Genomic DNA, 19750 nt, shown 5'->3' on the forward strand with positions numbered 1-19750 from the left:
TTAACCGACTAAGTCACTTAATGTTGAAAAGGGATATTCCTACTTAATTTGTATTATATTACTTTTAAGACTTAATTTGTATTTATGTTACTTTGTGACTGGGAAAGGGGAGAGGAAAAACTGCTCTGGAACATAAGAACTGGCAACTTGTTTAGATCAGTGGTTGATTTAATCCTGCAAACTCTTCCAGCTGCTGTTCAAAACCAGATGCTTCCAAGCACACTGTGAGACATGTCTCCCTCTTAGCTAGCTGTGAGTTGATCTCCCCATCCCATAAAAACCTCATTTTAATCCCTAATTAGGGGTTAGCTTCACCTCAAAGCATAAGGTTTCAACTCCTTGCCAGCATTTTCCTCCTACTGACTATTAGTATAAACTGGATGAGATTTGCCAGTAATAAAGAACTGGTTTTTGGAAACTTTGTGATATTTGGTCTCAATAATTTCTTGAAGCAATGAATTCTGTGGGTTAAATGCATAGTGCATGAAAAACCATTTCCATCCCTATTTTTTTTTTTTTTTTGACTCAAGCTCTTCAGTTCTGTCAAATGCCTCCCTTGTTGTTGCCTCTCGTGAGCTGGAAATCCCAGTCTGTCACCTCTGGATGGTTTATTCCATTATCTCCCTTCATATTTCCTCTCCTCTGAAGGACACTGTCACTTTACAATGGATGTGGACAGAGTGGGCTCTCATTCATTTTGTCACACTGCACATGGGATCTGCCTTCCTAGGTCAAGCCTAGGGAAATTCCCAAAGTCTGGAAACTTCACACCTCTAACAAAGGCTCTGCCACGCTCCCTTTGTGTGCAGGAGCTGACAGCTGTACCAGCTCATCCCATGGCCAGTTTGCTACTGGTGGAAGCAGTTTTTAATGGTGATGTCTCTACCTACACCCAGCTGCCTCTCCTGCCTCCAAAATCCTTCCCTGTGAGGGTGGGGAGGGCCTGGCACAGAAAAATTGTGGCTCTGGAAGTGCTAAAGTCCAGGCTGGATGGGGCTTGGAGTAACCTGGGGTAGTGGAAGGTGTCTGTGCCCATGGCAGGGGGTGAAGCAAGGTGATCAGATGATCTTTATGGTTCTTTCCAACCCAAACCATTCCATGATTCCATGATAACTTTACCAATCCTTAGCAACAAGAGGGGAGATCAGACATCTGGGTTAATTGCAGTATTTAGACAAAAGGAAGAAAGACAAAATGAGAGAAGTTCTAATATAAAAAACTGATTAAGTACCAGCTTGATCATTGCTCCATTGCTTATATTCTGCTTATCATGATTTCCTTTTTTGTTCTCATATGGAGGGGGTTTTCCTTGTTTCATTGATTTCTTGAGCTTATAACAAAGTCCTCATTTCTTAGGCTTATTTAAAAACCACTATTTGAATAGGGACTACCCATTAAATATTTTCTTTCCAGATTTCATTGCTTTCCACAATTTTTTTAATATATTTTTTTACAGAATATGCTTCATCGAGGAAAGAGATAAATCTCACATTTTCTTATAACCACTGGGAACCACAGGTTTGCTCTCACCAACACCAACTCTCCCATGTGTAAATTACCTCTTTCCCTAGACATACTTTTCTAAATACAAATGTATTAGCATTGAGCCTTCATACAGAGTCTTTGCAAATTTTACTGCATGGATTGTGATTTCCAGAATCAGAACAAATTTCAGCTTGTTTCATGTAAAACAACCTAAGATATCTGACTCCAGCAGCAGTTTTAAAGCTCTTGAATGAGGCTGGACCTGTTGATTTTAAGAATGTGTATTCTGAAAGAATATTTAATGTTTTCATTCTATTAGCATTATTTGGCAATAAATGGATTGCTGGTTCATCCTCCTCTTGTGATATAATTTACCATCCTGTTCCTTCCCATACTGAGAACAGAAATATTTATTAAATACTTTTGCCTTATAGCAGCAGCGTTAATAATTTTATCACCACAATCTATAAATGGAACTGTAAATCACTGTGATTTATTTCACTCCTAACATAAAAAAAGACATCTTCCCTGAGGTCCTTATTGACTTCCTCTGCTCTGTTCTCAGTGAAATACAGTAATTTCTATTTTCACTTCTCTTCATACAATTTTTAATTAGTATTTTAATTGCTGCCATGCTGTACCACTGAACCAGGAGGGCTGGTAGACAGTTGTCCTATCCTTTGATTGCAAAATCACAATTCTGTCTCAAACAAGATTTCCCAAGCTTCAGTCACATATTGCCCATTCAAAACTTTCAAGCTGTTGATCAAAGATTTTTCCACACCTTCTGTGGATTTCTGGGTGTCTGAGAATCTTGGATGCTGCTGACTGCTCTGGGTGCAAGTACAAGCAACAGTCCCAGCACATCCCAGGAGCAGCAGGAATTCCAGCAGGAGCTGTGGCCTGCAAGTTTGACCCTTCCAGAGGGAAATCACAGTCAATGAGATTGAAAAAGCTCTCTAAGATCACAGAGTCCAACCTTTAACTCAGCACTGCCAAGTCCACCACTAAACCATGTCTCCAAGCATCAGGTCTATACATTTTTTTAACACTTCCAGGGTGCTGAGTCAAGTTTGTTGAGAAGTTTGTTACACTGCTTGACCTCCCTTTCAGTAAAGAAATTCTTCCTAACATTCAATTTAAAACTCCCCTGGTGCAACTTGAACACCAGAAGCCTTTATTTTAGGAAGAAATTCTTCCCTGTGAGACTGTGAGGAATTAGAACAGGGTGTTCAGAGAAGCTGTGGCTGACCCATCCCTGGAATTGTTCAAAACCAGCTTGGATGGGGCTTGGAGCAACCTGGGATAGTTTAAGGTGTCCTGTCCACAGCAGGGGAGTTGGAACAAAATGGTTTTTAAGATTCCTTCCAACCAAACCATTCTATGACTGTGGGATTTGCTGGATGTGACTCTTTTGCTTTCCCTTAGAAGCAGCAGTCAGACACAAAATTTAACCCTGGAAAAGGGGCAGATCAGCTACACTCATGGTCACTCCACAATGCTGCTGGCCTCTGGATCTTTGCAAAGCCTCTGAAAACCTCCCAGGACAAATCCAAATGGTGCTGGGTCTTGGGAGAAAGTACAGTGGAAAAGTAAAGTAAAAAATAAAAAGTATCCTCAGCTGCTGAGGATAAAAACAGAGCAGCACCACAGAACAGAAAAGAAAGCATTAGGAAGGATTCATTTAACCATTTGTAAAGTCTGTATGTAAAACAAACTCTGGCCAAACTTACAAATTCTTCTGTCCAAAAATTGCACACTGTCCCTCTACACCTCTGTGGTTTTTGTTGGGTCAGAATAAATATACAGCTGCTGCTTTACAAGGTTGTCTTCTCCTTCTTTAAAAAAGAAAATAAAAGTTATGCTTCCTTCTTTTATTGCATTTGACCCCTTCTCTGAAAGCAGAAAGCAGGAATATTGCTCAACAGAGCCTTTGGCTGTGACCCTCAAATTGTTTGTTATGGCTGCTCAGGAAAGCAAAGTCCTACACATGACCTTGAGGGTGATTTTATAAAAATCAATCAACCACTGTTATGATGGCCTCCCCACCAAGCAAAATAAACACAATTAGGCCCATAATCACTTCTGTACAGTAATGTGCAAATTCAATGGGTCTCTTTAGGTGGAGTGAGGGAGAGAGGGGAGAAATATGTTGAGGCTATTTGATACTTTGTGAGAACATCAGAAGCACCATTCTTCTCAATTAACCCAGCAATTAGCCTCCACCTCTGCACCAACAGAAAAGAAATCTTTCTTTATCTGTCTTTACCAAAAGGGGAAAAAAAAAGGAGGAAAGAAAGAATAAAAACAACAAGGCAATTCCATATGTCCCACAGGAGGGAAGAAGCAGCCAGACCAAATAATAATAATTAAAAAAAATATATTAAAGAAAACAAACCTAATAATAAGGTGGGAGGTTTAATCTGCTGAAAGAATAATTACAACACCATTGGTTTTGGGAAAAGAGATTTACCTCATGAAGTCCCTGGGAAATGGTGGAGGACATGCTCAAAAGTAAAGGATTTGGAAAAGGAATGTATTAACAATTCTCTCTGTCAAGTGTCCTGGACTGACTCATGCAGTGCCACAAACATTAACTATGAAAAGAGCCTGCATCATGCACTTCTAAAAAAAAGAAATAAAACAAACAAACAAACAAAAAAAAACCACCCCACAAAACAAAAATAAAAACAAAACAAAAAAAAAAAAAAAAAACACAAAAAACCAAAAACAAACAAACAAACAAACAAAAAACTCAAAAAAAAAAAAAAAAAAAAAGGTGAAGTAGAAGATTGGGAAGATTGGTGGACTGGTGTGTGGTGAGGGAGGGGAGTTTCTCCTTGTCTCTGTCAAGAAGACTGATACTTGCAGAGATAGCAGTTTAAGCAGTTTATATCCCTTCTCAAAAACCTAATTTTAAATTTAAAAAATAATTCTAAAACAGATCATCTCATAATAAATAGTCAATGTTACTATCTTCCATTTAGGTTGTGGTGTAGACTGTTTTAGAGATTTCCTGAAATTGGAGGGAAGTAAAATCCCCATTCCCAAGTACACCTTTTGCATGGAGACATTTTCTGTTATCACCTTTTGAGGCCACACTTTGCATTAACTGTCAATATAAGATATTTTTTCCTAATGAACAGCTCATTAGGGAGATGGGATAAAAGTAACATATTTATATTTAGTTCAACTTCAGATATTCATTCCTGCTTCAAACTTGATTTAATTCTACTTCTTTATATAAAGCTGAATGCAGTGTTAAAGCCAGCACACTACAAGAAGAGTGCTGGATAGTCTGGATAGTCTCAAGACTTTTTTTTTATATAATCAAGTGGTAGAAGAGTATCAACAAAATATTCTTATATATCACTACTGTGTCATAACCTTCAACTAGCAGGAAACTTCTTCTACATGGAAGGGGATTTGCAGGCTGGAATCTCATCCCCTCAGCTGTTCTACCTCTTCCCATCACAGTGCAAGGGAGATCTGCTCTGCTTGCTCCATGAGCAGGAATATCTCAGCCCCACAGCCTTCAGCTTGCTCTTACCAGCTCCTCTCACTTGGTGTTTCACATGACAAAGCCACAGAATTCCCCATGAGACAGGCTCAGGCTCAGCAATTCTATTCCTGGCCAGCATCCCTGAGTGGCAAACAGCAGGATGCCACTGCCAGAGCTGGGATAGCTTTGCTTGATGCTCTGTAACCAGAAGGTTTTAGTGTGCTGGAGGCCCCCTCACTGCTCATTCTCCTGCTCCCTGGTAGGGTCTCCAAGCAGGGGAAAAAAGAAATCCAAGTCAGCTAAAATCTTGCTGTTTACAGAAAGAAAAATACAAAGTTCATGAGCTTTAGAAAAGACAATTAATTATTTCATTGATCTGTCACCTACACCCTGTTGACAAGCTCACAGGACATCCCAATGAGCCATGAAAGTTGTTTGCAGCTTAGACCATGGCTGGACAAGGGAAAATTTTGTTATATTGTCTCCATCCAAAAGGCTGCTCAAACCAAGAGTCCAGAATGCACCTCCCTCAAAATGTTCCTCCATGTTCATAGCACACAGGTACAGATCCCAGATTAGCTCTGAATTCCAATGTCTATGTATTTCCACCAGGACATCACTAACACGCTCAAAAGTTAAGCTTGTATTCCAGCATTTTGCGGGATGGAGGCCTTAATCTGTCCCTGGGAGAGGAATCAGCAGCTGCTTCACTACTCTCAGACAGAATTCATCTCCCCAGCCTGACAAGCCTTTGTTTTTTGGCTTGCTGTGCTCACAGCCATCTGTTCAGATGGCACGTGCTCCCTTGGAAACTGATCAGGCTCTTCCATAGAACTCAGGAGACAAGCAAAAGGCAATTCCAATCAGCTTCCCAGGAGATGCTGCCGTAGATATATCTCCTTCAAAGAAATCTTTCTATTTCTTCAGCTCTTAGGGGGCCTCTGAAATACTTAACAACACCTGTGTGGATTTGGAGAAGAGCTGACTTGGTTGGGAAGAGGTGCAAACACTCCAGGGTGTCTTCTAGCTGGGGGTGCTCACCTGGAGAAGGATCCAGGGAGAGCTCAGAGCCCCTTCCAGAGCCTAAAGGGCTCCAGGAGAGCTGGAGAGGGACTGGGGACAAGGGATGGAGGGACAAGAACGAGAATAAATGGTCTTAAGCTGAAGGAGGGTGGGTTTATACAGGATATTGGGTAGAAACTGTTCCCTATGAAGGGAGGCCCTGGCACAGGGTGCCCAGAGAAGCTGTGGCTGCCCCTGGATCCCTGGAAGTGTCCAAGGCCAGGTTGGATGGGGCTTGGAGCAACCTGGGATTATGGAAGGTGTCAGTGCCCATGGCAGGGAGTAGAATGAGAGGAGATTTAGGGTCCATTCCAAGCCAGACCATTCTGTGATTCTGTGCTTCCCTCCTTCCATGACAGTGATTACAGGACAGAGATGGTGCAGCCTGGGCTTTCTGCCAAAGCTGTGTTCAGTTCCTTGGCCAGGATTAGCTTCCACAGATCTGCTCCCTGTGAAATGTCCCACAGGTGTCTCAAGAGCTGCTGAAGTTGCAGCAAATCAATTTAATTGGCAAGTGAGAGTTCTGGGAATCCAACATACATCCTGTAAGCCCATATGAAACATGATGGCTAAAGAAGCCTGCAAACATGAACCAGGGTTTGCAGATGGAGGAGGATCTGAAAAGACCCACACCTTAAATTGCTACAGATTCAGGGCCTTAAAACCCTTCCTCCAGGAATGTCCACTTGTGTGAGCTGCACTCCACTGGATAACACTAAATCCCTGCAGAAATATATACTGAGAAATAAAGAACTGATGTTTTTCACAGCTTTTCATGAAAACAGAGAGGATTCTAAAGCTCTGAGACTAATTATTGAAGGCTCACCGTAACAATGCAGGAAAATATCACACAGTGACAGAGAAATAGAGCTGACTTTTCTTCCTTTTAAATCTCAATTAAAAAATACATTGGATGAAATTTCCCATTAGCTGGTACTATTTGTACATCCCATGTTCTTTCTTTAATTAAAAAACATGCTTATTGCAATACTGCCAGAATCGCTTTTACGGTATTTTAATTGTAATGTCTCTGCCTGATTAAAAAAAGAAAATATGAACTGGAAACTGCCTGAAAAAAAAAAAAAAAAAGGTATCACAATCTATATCCCACATGGATTGATCAAAATGGCACAGAAAACACCATGATAAGAACAGGTTCCAACTGTGCCTACTGACAAGGGATTTAAAAATGAGTTTAAGGACTGGTTGATGCCACAGAGAAGAAAACAGAGGGAAATGCTTTTTCCTTCTTTCAGTGAATTAAAATCCAATCTTTATCAGCAGTGACTGAAGCAGTTTATTTGATAGCTATAGAAGTTGGTGTATCAGTGAATATTTGATGGTTGTTGCTAATAGCATCAAAGAGGAGGAAAAGACAAGCAAAATCAATATCTGTGTTTTCCCTACTCCTGGATTTACTCATAAGATCCATTCTGGCCAAAGTCTGATCAAAGCATGGATTACAAGAAATTCAAAATATTCACAGAATCAAAGAATCAAATAAACACTGCATATGGCACTCAGTGCTCTGGTCTAGTTGACATGGTGATATTTGGTCAAAGCTTGGACTCCATGATCTTGGAGGTCTTTTCCAACCTAAATTATTCTTTAAGTGAAAATGAGTCTTTTCCAGTACAAGGATCAAAGCCATTTTCTCCCTTATGCCTGCAAGAGTGGCTACCACAAAACTGCCTTTGCAAGAGCAACTGGCCAGGTGGGGATCTTCAATTCCCCTGGGGACTACTGGGAGTGTCACCCCAAAATTCATCTCCAAGGAACTCCTGAAAGACCAGACAGGTTTGTTGGGGTTTTTTTGTTGTTGTTGTTGTTTTTTTTTTTTCTTTTTTGGCTCCAGACCTCCCTAGACCACCATAATTTCAGACAAAGGCAACAACACATGTCTGAGGTATCAACCCATTGAACACAAAGTTCCTCCAGTGTAACCCCTGTGCAAAGGAAATTTCCATCTGTCCTGGGTTATCATAAATATTTCCATACTTGTAATGCTGGGATTATAAAAATAACTGCAATCTGCTGAACATACAGAATTATCTACAGTCTGTCTATCTTGTATCTCTTCCCCAATCAGTCCTGTCTGAGCCATTTCACAGCCTGACTATTAAACTTTCCACTCTCAATATTCACGTGTCCATGCTCTATTTGTTGAGGAGGAGGGAGAAGCTGCTGAGCTCTCATGGCACTGAGCAGAACCCAGCTGCCTAATCCTATTTTTATATTGTTTTGACCTCCAGATCTTCTGCCCAGACAGTCTGGTCATTTCCAGAACCACGATATGTTTGGGGTTATATGTTAATGCAGCGAAGAAGGGTCAGTTTAAGGCTGCACGTGAAGTTGATGTCCTTGTTCTTATGGTCTTTAAATAATTCCTGCAATGTTGAAATCATCAAAAGGAGACAACACAGGGGCAGTATTCAAAATCCCCATGGTGTCTTAAAAAAAGGGGAATTTCGAGAAATGGGCCTGTAAACATGTGTTGGATACAGCACCAGAAAATGGGCAGTGTAGCAGCAGTGGATTCCGTAGCATTACAGCATTTTTCCATCCACAAACCCTTGTATTTTCAGCTTAAGAGTGCACAGCCAGCCTGATGCTGAGTCATGAAAGCCAAAGGGAGCAGAGCTACAATTTAATCCCATTCTCCAGCTCCAGCTAAGAAAATCTCTCCAGGTAGAATAGCAATGGGATGTTTCAATCAAAGCACATATTTACACCTACCTTAGGGGTTCGGGGTTTACTGCCATGCCCATCTGGCACCTGGGGAAAGTGGTTGATTATTTGATGTGCTCACAGAGTTGGGAGTTGCTGCTCTGAGGGATCACCTGTGATTCAGACTGAGGTGGGTGTCTGTTATTCCTAAGATGAACAGGTCTTTGGTGATGTGTGTTTCTATCAATACAGGAGCCTAAACAACTCCCCTGAGCTGGACAGCTTAAAAAAAGGGAAGGTGAGGAAAGATAAATCTCAGCCTCATTTCAGAGTAGACCTCAGCATGTCTTGATTCCAAATCTAACCCTGGCTACACAGACAGAGGACCCGTGCAAGTGGGAGCAGATGCAACAGGCAACTTCACAAAACTCAGATAAACAATTCCCATGCAGGTTATTGTTTCGAAAATGTTTGGTTCCTCTGTTTGGTACATAACATTGGAGAATATAATTACATCCAGAATATTCTAATGCTGCTTTTCTAACTGAATTGACATTATAAACCAGGCTTCTTGGAAAACACGATAAAGAGGAGGAATGATTTGAATGTCAGATGAGCCAAAGTCATAAAGATCCTACTCCAGACTTCATTAAATTCAATCAGAGCTCTGGTAGCTTCATGAGGGCTGACTCATAGATCAAATGAGCCTTTGAATAGGTCCAAAGTTCAGAGGGTTTCTGCTCCAATATTTTGCCCCAGTTCTTCACAAAGTCAGTGACTAAGCCTCAAAATCTTCATCCAGATTTGCAGCCAAAAGAAATCTGGTGTTCTGACCTGTCTCCTCTAAAGCATGGCATAATCACAATGACGTTAAGAAGAGTCTTGAATCATAGATTTAGAATTTTCACTGGGGAAAAGAATTGTGCCAAAGTGCTTCGCCTTTTTTTAATCTCAAAATCTCAGTTGATTTTTAATTTTGTTTTTAAATGGGAATGATTTCTGATGTAGCAATTGAAAACCTCTGAGCCTAGACTGAGCAATTTTAATCAGCTTTGGAAATGTTCTCATGATATGGATAAACTTGAAAACCTTCTTCTTTATTGAATTATCATTCAAATTTAAGATAAAATATAATTGTCAAATGCATGAGTTTCACCATCATCTCAGTGAAAAACCTTTAATATCATTTTAGTATAAAAGCAATTTTACCAGCAACGATCCTGGTCTTTAAACATATAAAACCTCCTGCTTTCATTTTTTGAGCTCTATTTCAGCAGAGGCTTAACTTTGAGCAAGCAATTTCACCAGCACAACTCATTCCCTTAATACCAGGCATGTGTACAGCAATTTCCACAACCAGGATCTAACTTCCAGGGGAGAATATTTCTGGCATGGAATTGCAAATCCTTTAAATTCTTACTTTGACACCCACAGAGATCTGCCTACCTCACATTTATTCTGGGTCTATGTACGGGTACATAAACCCAGCAAATCCAGGATTTCCCATCATAACTGTGCTCAGTTATTTACTTACTGCCCACCAGCTGTGCTCTAGGATTTTGGATTATTTCTTGCATTTGATAGGTGTGACCTGCAATTCTATAATGTCCATAATTTTGTAAAGGTGTTTGTGACACACCTGCCTCAAAGACAGCAAACAGAAAGAAATAGATTTTTGTTATCAGCAGTGACTTTATCACTGAACACTGCTCAGGACAGCAGCAATTATGGTAGATTGGGGAAAGAAAAAAAAAAGTGGGGGGGAAAGGCCTTTTTGTTTATATTATCACTATGCCTCAAACAGCATAAACAATTCCTTCTGCACACAGAACATTTAAATTCTTGCCCTGTCCCCCATCACTGCCCCCTTGGCTCAGCCTGCACAACCTGGTGTCCCCTCCCATGCTGGGGCTGGGGAATGGAAGGAGAGATCGGGGCCATGGAAAACCCCATCCCTGGAGGAGGAAGAGCACGGAACCCCCCCTGCTGCAGACCTTTGAGATGCAGCAGGCGGAGGATGCTCGTGGTGGTCCCCAGCAGCAGGGTCCGGCCGCCTTCTATCGTGACGTTATCGCCATCTCGCGGCTGGTGGCCAGCTGGCCAGCTCCAGTCCTCGTCCCACCGGCCACAGAACTGCAGGGCACTCTGCAAACAGAGAGAGAGATCCAGAGAAGTTCAAAGCTCGCCCCTTTTCCCACCTTTCAAGAAGCCGGTTGGCTCAGAGAAAAGTGGAGGAGATTGCCAAAGCTGCGCCCAGCGTGGCATTGGCATCTCCTCTGCTGTGATCTGGGTAAGATGACTTCCGGAGGTAAGGCAAAGGAATAGATGGATATTGGCACTGGAGAGGTTCTTGGCCTTCAGGAATGCCTGACACAATTTGGGGGTTGCCCCTTGTCCCGTTCTGCTCTGGGGAATGAGGGATTTGCTGCAGGTCTGGCTGCAGACCAACCCCAGGTTTCCTGGTGTGTGTCTCTCTCTGCCTCCTGAGAAGCAGAACTGCACTGTTGTTTCCTGGCAATGTCATAAAAATGGCCTGAAGAGCTTAGAATTAAAACATCCTGCTGGATGGGCAGTATTTTGCTTTAGAGGGGTTTTTTTTGGCTTTTTTTTTCCCAAAGGCTCTCCTGCCGCTCATCCTCATTTAGACAGACATTCCTCCTCTCAAATACCTTTTAGTTTTCTCAGCTTATCCGGTGTTATTATTGCCTCTGCTTTGAGGGTGAGCACAGCAGTTCCAAATAAAGCACTGAATAACTTGAAAACTGCTAATAGACTGACTCATGGCATGCAATGGTAAAATGATTCCTGAGTTTAAAGGTTCCTCCTCATCTCTAGACTTCGAGCATGCACTTTGCAGCGAAGGTTTTATAGACTTGCAGAATTGTTTGGGTTGGAAAGCCCTGAAAGGTCATTTCCTTCCAGTCCCCCTGCCATGGGCAGTGACACCTCCCACTAGACCAGGTTGTTTAGGGCCCTGATGGTGAATTTCTTGAAGAAAGTGTGAATATTTTTGCCTGAACATGTAAGCACAAGTGTGGACATAGACATACAAAACATACTATTTGGTCTCATATGTGAACCAGCAAGAACATCCTCAACTCATCTGAGGTGGTGGAGGGGCAGAAACCAGACATGGAAATATTTGTGGTCCTCACTGGGCTGTGCTAATCCAAAACAGCAGTGGAAAGAATAACCTCAAGACAAAAGCAAAACCGAGTTACTCCATTTTCAAATGGAGCACATCGAGTGCATTAAAGCTTTTATTTGCGAGCTGCAGTTGAGGTGAATCAATAATGGGAGTGTTATGATTGTTATTCTCTTTTACTGTGCTGTTTTCAGGTTTAGGTTTATGTGCCTGATGTTTCAGAGAGTATTTTCCAAAGTGCTGTCCCTGAGCAACCTGGTCCAGTGGAAGATGTCCCTGCCCATGGACCTTCAGATGAGCTTTAAGGTCTTCCCAACCCAAACCACTCTGTCATTCTACAATTCCAATTATTTCCACTAGGGAATGAGTGATGGTTCCCAGGCTAAATGATACAACTGGTTGATATCCACCCTGGGATTTTGTACAATCCATTCTGTGATTTCTCTACAAAGGGAATTAACTTGGTTCAGTTCAGTGAATGAAGCCTGGGACTGCCTTAACACACAGGCAGTGAAAAATTCTTGGGAGCTAAAACTCTGGTGTCAGAGGGAGTGAACCACTTCATCATTACTGAAGTAAAATTATTGCATAGTTGCTATGTGTAGTAGTACAAGTTAAATTTTCATTGATTACAAACATATATTTATATAGTTCAGAGATTTAGGACAAATTTGCAGCTGAAAGGATAGATGCCTTTACCCATTATCTTTCCAGAGAGGCTGTGAATTACTCTTCATTGACAATACTATGAAGCAGATTGTATAATATATACAACAAATCCACTGAAAAACATCTAATTAAACTTGTTTTTATCTCAGAGGAGAGGACAATTCACAGAAAGGTGTGTGCACTGCTTATCAAGCTAACTGTAGCATAAAATTGCAAATTCCATCAATTCCTGTCAGGCAATCCTGCCAATGCCACCAGCACAGCCCTGGATGAGGCAGCTCTGAAATGGTGGGATCCACAGGAACATTTGGCTGAGATTTGCTGAATGCCTCTAAGTCACTCTGACATCACTCTGACCCTCTGAAATCACTTAGAATATTCCAACTCTAATGGGCAAGTAAGACTGTAAGGAATGTACCAGACCTTCCTGCTAGCACCACTTGCTAGCACTTAGTGAGCTGTTCATAGAAGCCCTGCAAGAGTTAAGAAGAATAAATTCCTCTTCTGAATTTAACTCTTTTTTTTTTTTTTTTTTTTTTTTTTTTTTTTTTTAAGATGGAAGCTAGGGATTTCTAACTAGAAACACTCTAGTTCTTCACTTAAGTTTCTCTCTACCTAAAGTCAGTGTTTGAGCTTGATTGGTTTCTGCTGTCACCTCTTAGAGGATTCAATATCTGTTCAGTTCTACCAACACCATCTGGCACAGAAATCTCAGTGTTTGTACATGACAGTAGAATCACAGAATGGTTTGGGTTGGATGGGACCTTAAAACTCATTCAGTTCCACCCCCTGCCATGGGCAGGGACACCTTCCACTATCCCAGGCTGCTCCAAGCCCCATCCAGCCTGGCCTTGGACACTTCCAGGGATCCAGGGGCAGCCACAGCTTCTCTGGGCACCCTGTGCCAGGGCCTCCCCACCCTCATAGAGGGAGAAAATGAGTTAATCGAAGTCACAAAATCTTCTATTTTTCTACCAGTCCATATCAAAAAGTTTTAGTGAGAAAATGCCTGGCTTAGTCCAATCGCACATGCACCACTTGTGTGTCTTTCAAATGATTTCAGATCTACATTTTTTCTTCTTTATAAATGAAATTAAACAGATGAACATCAGCTAATAACACAAGACCAAGAGCTGTTTATAATCACTCATACTGTCCATGCACTACCACAGAGAGTATAAATCCAAAGAACTTGTTTTAGGAGGAGAAAAGGGGGTTTGCTCAAGGAACATATTTTAAATTACCACAGCACAGAGGAATGCAGAGGGGGGTTAGAGTGAAGGCAGCTCTGTAGGGATTGAGGAAAGACATCAAACAGTTTTGTTTGGTGACTCTTCTCTTGCAGTCGTGCACCCTTCCCTAAGATGAAAGAGAGAAGAAGGTGTGGTCTAATGCAAGTTCAGTGAAATGGACACCTGCCCTGAACCACCAGTACAGTTTTCCTCAACTTTGTGAATCCCATATGATTATCCTCCCTGATTTCTGAGAGAAAAGCACAGCACAATCTCCAGCTGCAACAGAATCCTTAAGTTGTTTTGCTGAAGGGTGGTGGTGTTTATATCCAGTTCAGTTTAAGTAGCCCATGGTAAAATAACATGAACTAATACACAAACTAATTACACATCTCTCATTAAGCAGGCTGGGTGACAGAGTCACAACATCCCTCCCACTAGTTCTTTTTCAGACAAGGAAAACTCTTTCTATTTTTTTCCCCTGCCTGGCACCCTGTATTTGATCTCTGGTGTTTAATTAAAATACTTCTCAGTAAGCCTGAAGAGCAGCAGCAGCTGCAGGTGCCAGGGCTGTGCCTGAGTTCCCACCCCACGTGTGGCTGTTGAACAAACCAGGAGGAACCTGCAGAGCCAAGGAAAGCTGTGTGTCCACCACTGGTGCAGGGCATTTTTTCCTCCTGTGTTTTTTCCAGCTTCAGGAAAAATGGCAGAGAGCTGCAAAGTCAGGTTGGGAGAAAGAGGAGCTGGCATGAAACAAACCCTGAGCTGTGAAGCTGAGGCTGGCTGGAGGCAGCTGCTGCAGTGAGGTGGCAGCTCCATGCTCTGGCTTCAGTGTGTACCAGAGCTGGAAAGATGATTTGGGGGAAACAGAGATTGTTTCAGAGACCATAACATCTCTGCAGCCATCTGTGTCACTGTCACAGCTCACACTTGAACGTGGCCAATTTCAACAGGAGAAGCAAGACAACAAAGATGCTGTAATCCTGCAAGGTTTGTGACAATCAATAGATAAATAAGGGGCATGAGTCTCTTCTGGTTGTATATTTTATACAATGTAATGAGTTAAATAAACAATTATAACCTGAACTGAACACATAAAATCGTCCCCCAAACTGTTGCAGGATGTGCCCTCACATCACACATCCAATAGAAAACCCACTCTGGCAACATTTCACATTTGGAATCCAGCACAGCAGATGGCATTAACCCAGTAGGATGCCAAACCTGCAAAATATGGGCAGAAACCTCCTGTGGGTGGGAAATCACCAGCACTGGGAATCCCTAAGAAAACCCAGTTTTTGCTCCTGGGGCACCAAAGAGCAGAAGGAGCTGGGAAGGGATCTGACCTGAAAATTCAATGAACAGAGTCCTGCAAGTGCTTTCCAGCTCTGACATCCATTTGGAATGTGTCATGCCCACAGCAGATTTTATTTCCTAGGGCAAGGTTCTTTTACCCAGAGGGAATTTGGGCACTGGAACAGGCTCTCCAGACCAGAGCCCCAAGCCAGATGGAGCTCAGAAGCATTTGGACAAAGCTCTCAGAAACATGATGGGATTTTTGGGGTGCACTGTGAGAGCCAGGAGTTGTGCTCAATTATCCTTGTGGGTCCCTTCCAGCTTAGGATACCAGGCCCATAGCTTGTTACAACACAGGTTAATTTGGGGGAGTATCAATTTCTTCCCAATCATATCTTCCAAAAAAAAAAAAAAGAATTATGTAAAAGTGTTGTGGTTTCAGTTCAACCATGTGGAAACATCAAATTTGTGTAGTGGTTTAACCAGCACAAAAAGAAAAATAACATTTTTGTAGCATACAATAAAAGACACACAATCTCTTTGCAATTCAGCACCTTACCCCCTTTCCTGCCTACTGCACCTTCTTTTTTTCATTTTCCAGGCAGATTTCTTTCCACTTTAGGTTTTTTAGCTGCTGCTGTTGTCAGCCAGGCTGGGGTTGCCTTTCTGTCAGCCTTTGGGGACACAATCTCTCAGGATCAGTTTGTCAGCTTGAGCCTGTGACTACCAGGGCTCAGAAACAGGAACAGTGACTGCAACAACTGAATAAATAACAGTGAAAAACTTGCATTCCCTCCCAGGCTGGTAAAAATTCACAAATGGGAAGGACACCAAAATGCAAGTTTTGGGCTTTAAAGGGTTGAGTAACTCCTGTTTAGACACAGAATAGATCATTTGATCACACTTTTGAATAACTTAACAATTTTTTTTAGCTAAGTGGGGTTTGTTCAGAGTGCAGTCCCAAAAAAAGGACTACAACAACAATTACAGGCACAAAGATAAGAGCTTTCATCCTCTCATCAGAAAACAATTTTTAAAACAAAACCAAGGAGGAGTGATGTAGTTAAACAGAGACCCCATGTCCTGCTGTGCTCACTATTCACCCTTCTGCCCTCGATTTCAAGGAAAAATTCTTTACTGAGGCCCTGGCACAAGTTTCCTAGAGAAGCTGTGGCTGCCCTGGATCCCTGGAAGTGTCCAAGGCCAGGTTGGATGGGGCTTGGAGCAACCTGGGATAGTGGAAGATGTCCCTGCCCATGGCAGGGGTTTTAAAAGAATATTTTCTTTCAATGTCACTCCCAACCCAAACCATTCCATGACTCCAGGCTGTGGGTTCCAGGTGAGGGTTACCTGTGACAGGGCCAGAGGGAGAATCCTGAAAGCTGGAAGGTTTTCCCACCACCTCCACCCCCAGCAGACAGCTTCATCCTTTCCCCCAGACCCAGCTGACAGGACAGGGAGCACGGTGTGATTCCTGCCATCTTTAACAGGAGGAAGTTTCCCCTGTCCCACTGAGCCCATCCATGGATGGACAAAGGTTTGGAATGCTGCCCACGCAGCAGAGATTGACAGCAGGAGAGCAGCCTTTCCTTGGTGCTGACAGATTGCCAGTTAGGCAGCGAGGATGGGGAGCAAGTGTTCCTGTCCTCAGCCACCACGAGAGACAAGGTTAACACTCCAAGTGATGGAGTGCAGCACAGATTTCCCCACGCCACACGCCCAGGACTCCACACCACATCTGAAAACACTTTAATTTCAGTGATGGATACAGGGAGCTCACTTTCCAGGCTGTGAACTCTTAACAGCTCCTCAGTTTAATACATCAGGAAAAGATTTACACCCCCTCACCCAACTCCCATCCACCTGAAGGAAGGAAAAACGTATTTGAAGGAGACAAAAGAGGAGGGGAGGTATTTTATTATACTAGATGTCTTTTACAAGGGAAGTATTTTCAGCCATCTGCTCTAATTATTCCTCCTGTATTGGCCACCATCTTCATGCAACAATAGAAATAATTATCTCCTCAAGGGCAGAAAAAAAATATTTACAGAAACAAACAAAAGTTGATTATCTTTAGCTCCTAGGGAAAAAAAAAAAAGAAACAAGCTACTTCTTAATGAAGGAGCAATTAGGAAGGTGGGTAGAACATCTATAATTAAACCAGACAAATTGGTGCAGGCTCCTCCCTCCTACACATACTTGAAAGGGATGCAAATGCAAGTTATTTGCTACAGTCAGTAGAATTAACAAGCAAAATGCTGCCCAGTGCCCGAAGAAGCTGAACCTGTCTCTTGGCATTGTTCCCTGTCACTCCTGCTTGTCACACCTCTAACCCTTTGCCAAATTAACTGAAAAGTACTCACCACAACTGCAAAGCTGTGGAATTTCAATTGGCTCGGGGAGGTCTTCCTCTGTATAACAGCATCCCCAAGACAATGACAGGATTCTCATTCATGCCGTTCTTTAAGAGCAGCCTCCTGCCTGCACTTCACCACTCAGTGTAAAAGAAAGTGCTTTTTCTATATAAACCAAAACCAGAGGACTTTTGCAATTGTCTTTTCATTCCCTGCAGTGTATAAGAATTTTGCTCACTGAGAGATTGAAGGCGTATAGACAGCTTTGTGGGAAAGATGGAATGGGGCCACCCCAAAGAGAACAGAAAATATCTTATACTGTGCAAAAACAAGAATAAAGCTAAAAAAAAAAAATTTACAAAAAATTCTCTACTAAGAGCAAAGCACAATGCCTCATTTTGTAGACAAATATATGGATTTTTACTTCCAAGAAGAAATTAGTAGAATTTAAGTGTCCGTGCTGTGAAATCAGTGAATGGCCAGACTGAAGATGGCCAAGGAACAGATTGATCAGGGAAGTGGTGGGATCATCATCCCTGGAAGTGTTCCAAAAACACATGGATGTGGCAATTGGGGATATGGCTTAGTGGTGGACCTGGCAGTGCTGGGGGAATGGTTGGACCTGATGATATTGGAGATCTTTTCCAATGTAAATTATTCTATTTTTAAGGCTGAGTTTCCCAAGGCTTCTCCAGGAAATCTCAGGACAGAGGGTACCACCTAATGCTTATTACAGGTGCAAACACCAACCAGGAAAGAGCAGCAAACCAGCACAATGGGAACACACATACATAAAAATAAAAACAAACAAACAAAAAAGATAGAGATAAGTCAGAAGAATGACCATTATTTGTAGGGTTTCTCTTGACCATCTAGCAATTCCAGAGAAGCTGCCTTCAAATATTTAAGCATCCTGTACTGAGTTTTTTAGGAAATTAGAGTTCCAAAGGAGTCTAATGGTTCCTACAGTGTGCTCAGCAACAACATAAAGGACTTTTATTCGTGTGCACATCACTACAGTGTTCCAAATTTGCCATTGATTGAGGCATTTCCAAACTGGATGTGAGGGAGAAGAAAGTAAGAGAGAAAGGAGAACCCCTGGAAAAGTTTAAAATGGAAAATCTACTTCCACCCTCACAATGAAACCACCACATTCATATTTTTCACTTCTATTTTATAGAATCATGGAATATCCAGAGTTGGAAGGGTCCCACAAGGATCACTGAGTCCAAATCCTGGCTCTGCTCAGGACACTCCAAATATCCCATCCATGGGTAACCTGAGCAGACACTGGTAACCAAACTGGCAACAAAGGTAGAGAGACAATGGCAGCATCTTCTTCTGATTTCTGAAATAAATGTTTCCAAAAATGGCAGAAATTGTTGTGCTCAAGTCACAAATCACTAAGGAAGTAGCCTTAGACACATTCAAAAAACAAATAAATAAATAACAGCCCCCAGAACAAAAACAAAAGAAAGCAAATAAACAAACAAAACAAAACAAACAAAAAAAGCAGGAGAAGGAATGATTTCTAGAGAACTATACACTGTGAAAAAATTAATCATTTATGCCAAAAGACAACATTATCCCCAAGAAGACTGGAAGGAACTGTAGCTATGAATAAATCAAGGATGGAAATGAACAGAATGCTTCTGAAAATACCTGCATGGAAAGACTGGAACAGGTTTCCAGAGACCAAGCTCAGTTTTCTGTTATGATTTAGCATTCTTGACATAACAAGCCTGGAACATAACCCAATAAACCATTTCCAAGGCCACAAGGTGATATTTTTATCACCTGTCTGCATCATCTGCTGCTGTGTAACTTCTCTTTACCCACTACTCCAGCTGTAAAATGTAAGTGGGATTATCCCACCAGGTCCCTCTTTCATTACTCCCAGAAGTATTAAAACAGCAAGGATTCATGACTGGATATGTGATGCACTATCCAATATCTTTATTTTTAACTGAGACTGTTTGTACCCTGTGTTAAAAAGAAAGGATTATTTCCCCCTTTTTCTTATTTTTTTTAATTTCATCTGTCCAGCACAAATATTTCTGACTTCTGCTGAGTTGCACAGGCACAAGAAGGGAAGAATCTGGCTGGGCATGTTCTCTATGGGACTGATGAATGACTCTAGTCTCTCCCAAACTATTAGAGGATAAATCTGTTTACACACAAAAAATTGACCTGGGCTGGTGAGGTGGGACTAGAACCAGGAAACTGGCTTGTCCCAGAGGTAAAAATGCATTTGCAGCCAAGAGCATTAGTAACTCAAGACCATAAACAAGCCACAGCATCATTAATTACTCAGACAGGGGCAGCCACAGAAGCAGTG

At 41.9% G+C, this 19750-nt stretch overlaps 1 protein-coding gene across 1 annotated transcript in view; it reads right to left on the reverse strand.

The window, feature by feature from the left end:
- The window catches only part of PKHD1 (PKHD1 ciliary IPT domain containing fibrocystin/polyductin), a 229390-nt gene that overhangs the window by 143770 nt on the left and 65870 nt on the right, over nt 1–19750 (reverse strand). Inside the window, exon 35 of the mRNA XM_088162528.1 lies at nt 10711–10861. Within this exon, the coding sequence (XP_088018654.1) occupies nt 10711–10861 (151 nt within the window). The remainder of the gene's footprint in view (nt 1–10710; nt 10862–19750) is intronic.

This window comes from Sturnus vulgaris, chromosome 3, assembly GCF_052056855.1.
Source record: "Sturnus vulgaris isolate bStuVul1 chromosome 3, bStuVul1.hap1, whole genome shotgun sequence".
NCBI lineage: Eukaryota > Metazoa > Chordata > Aves > Passeriformes > Sturnidae > Sturnus > Sturnus vulgaris.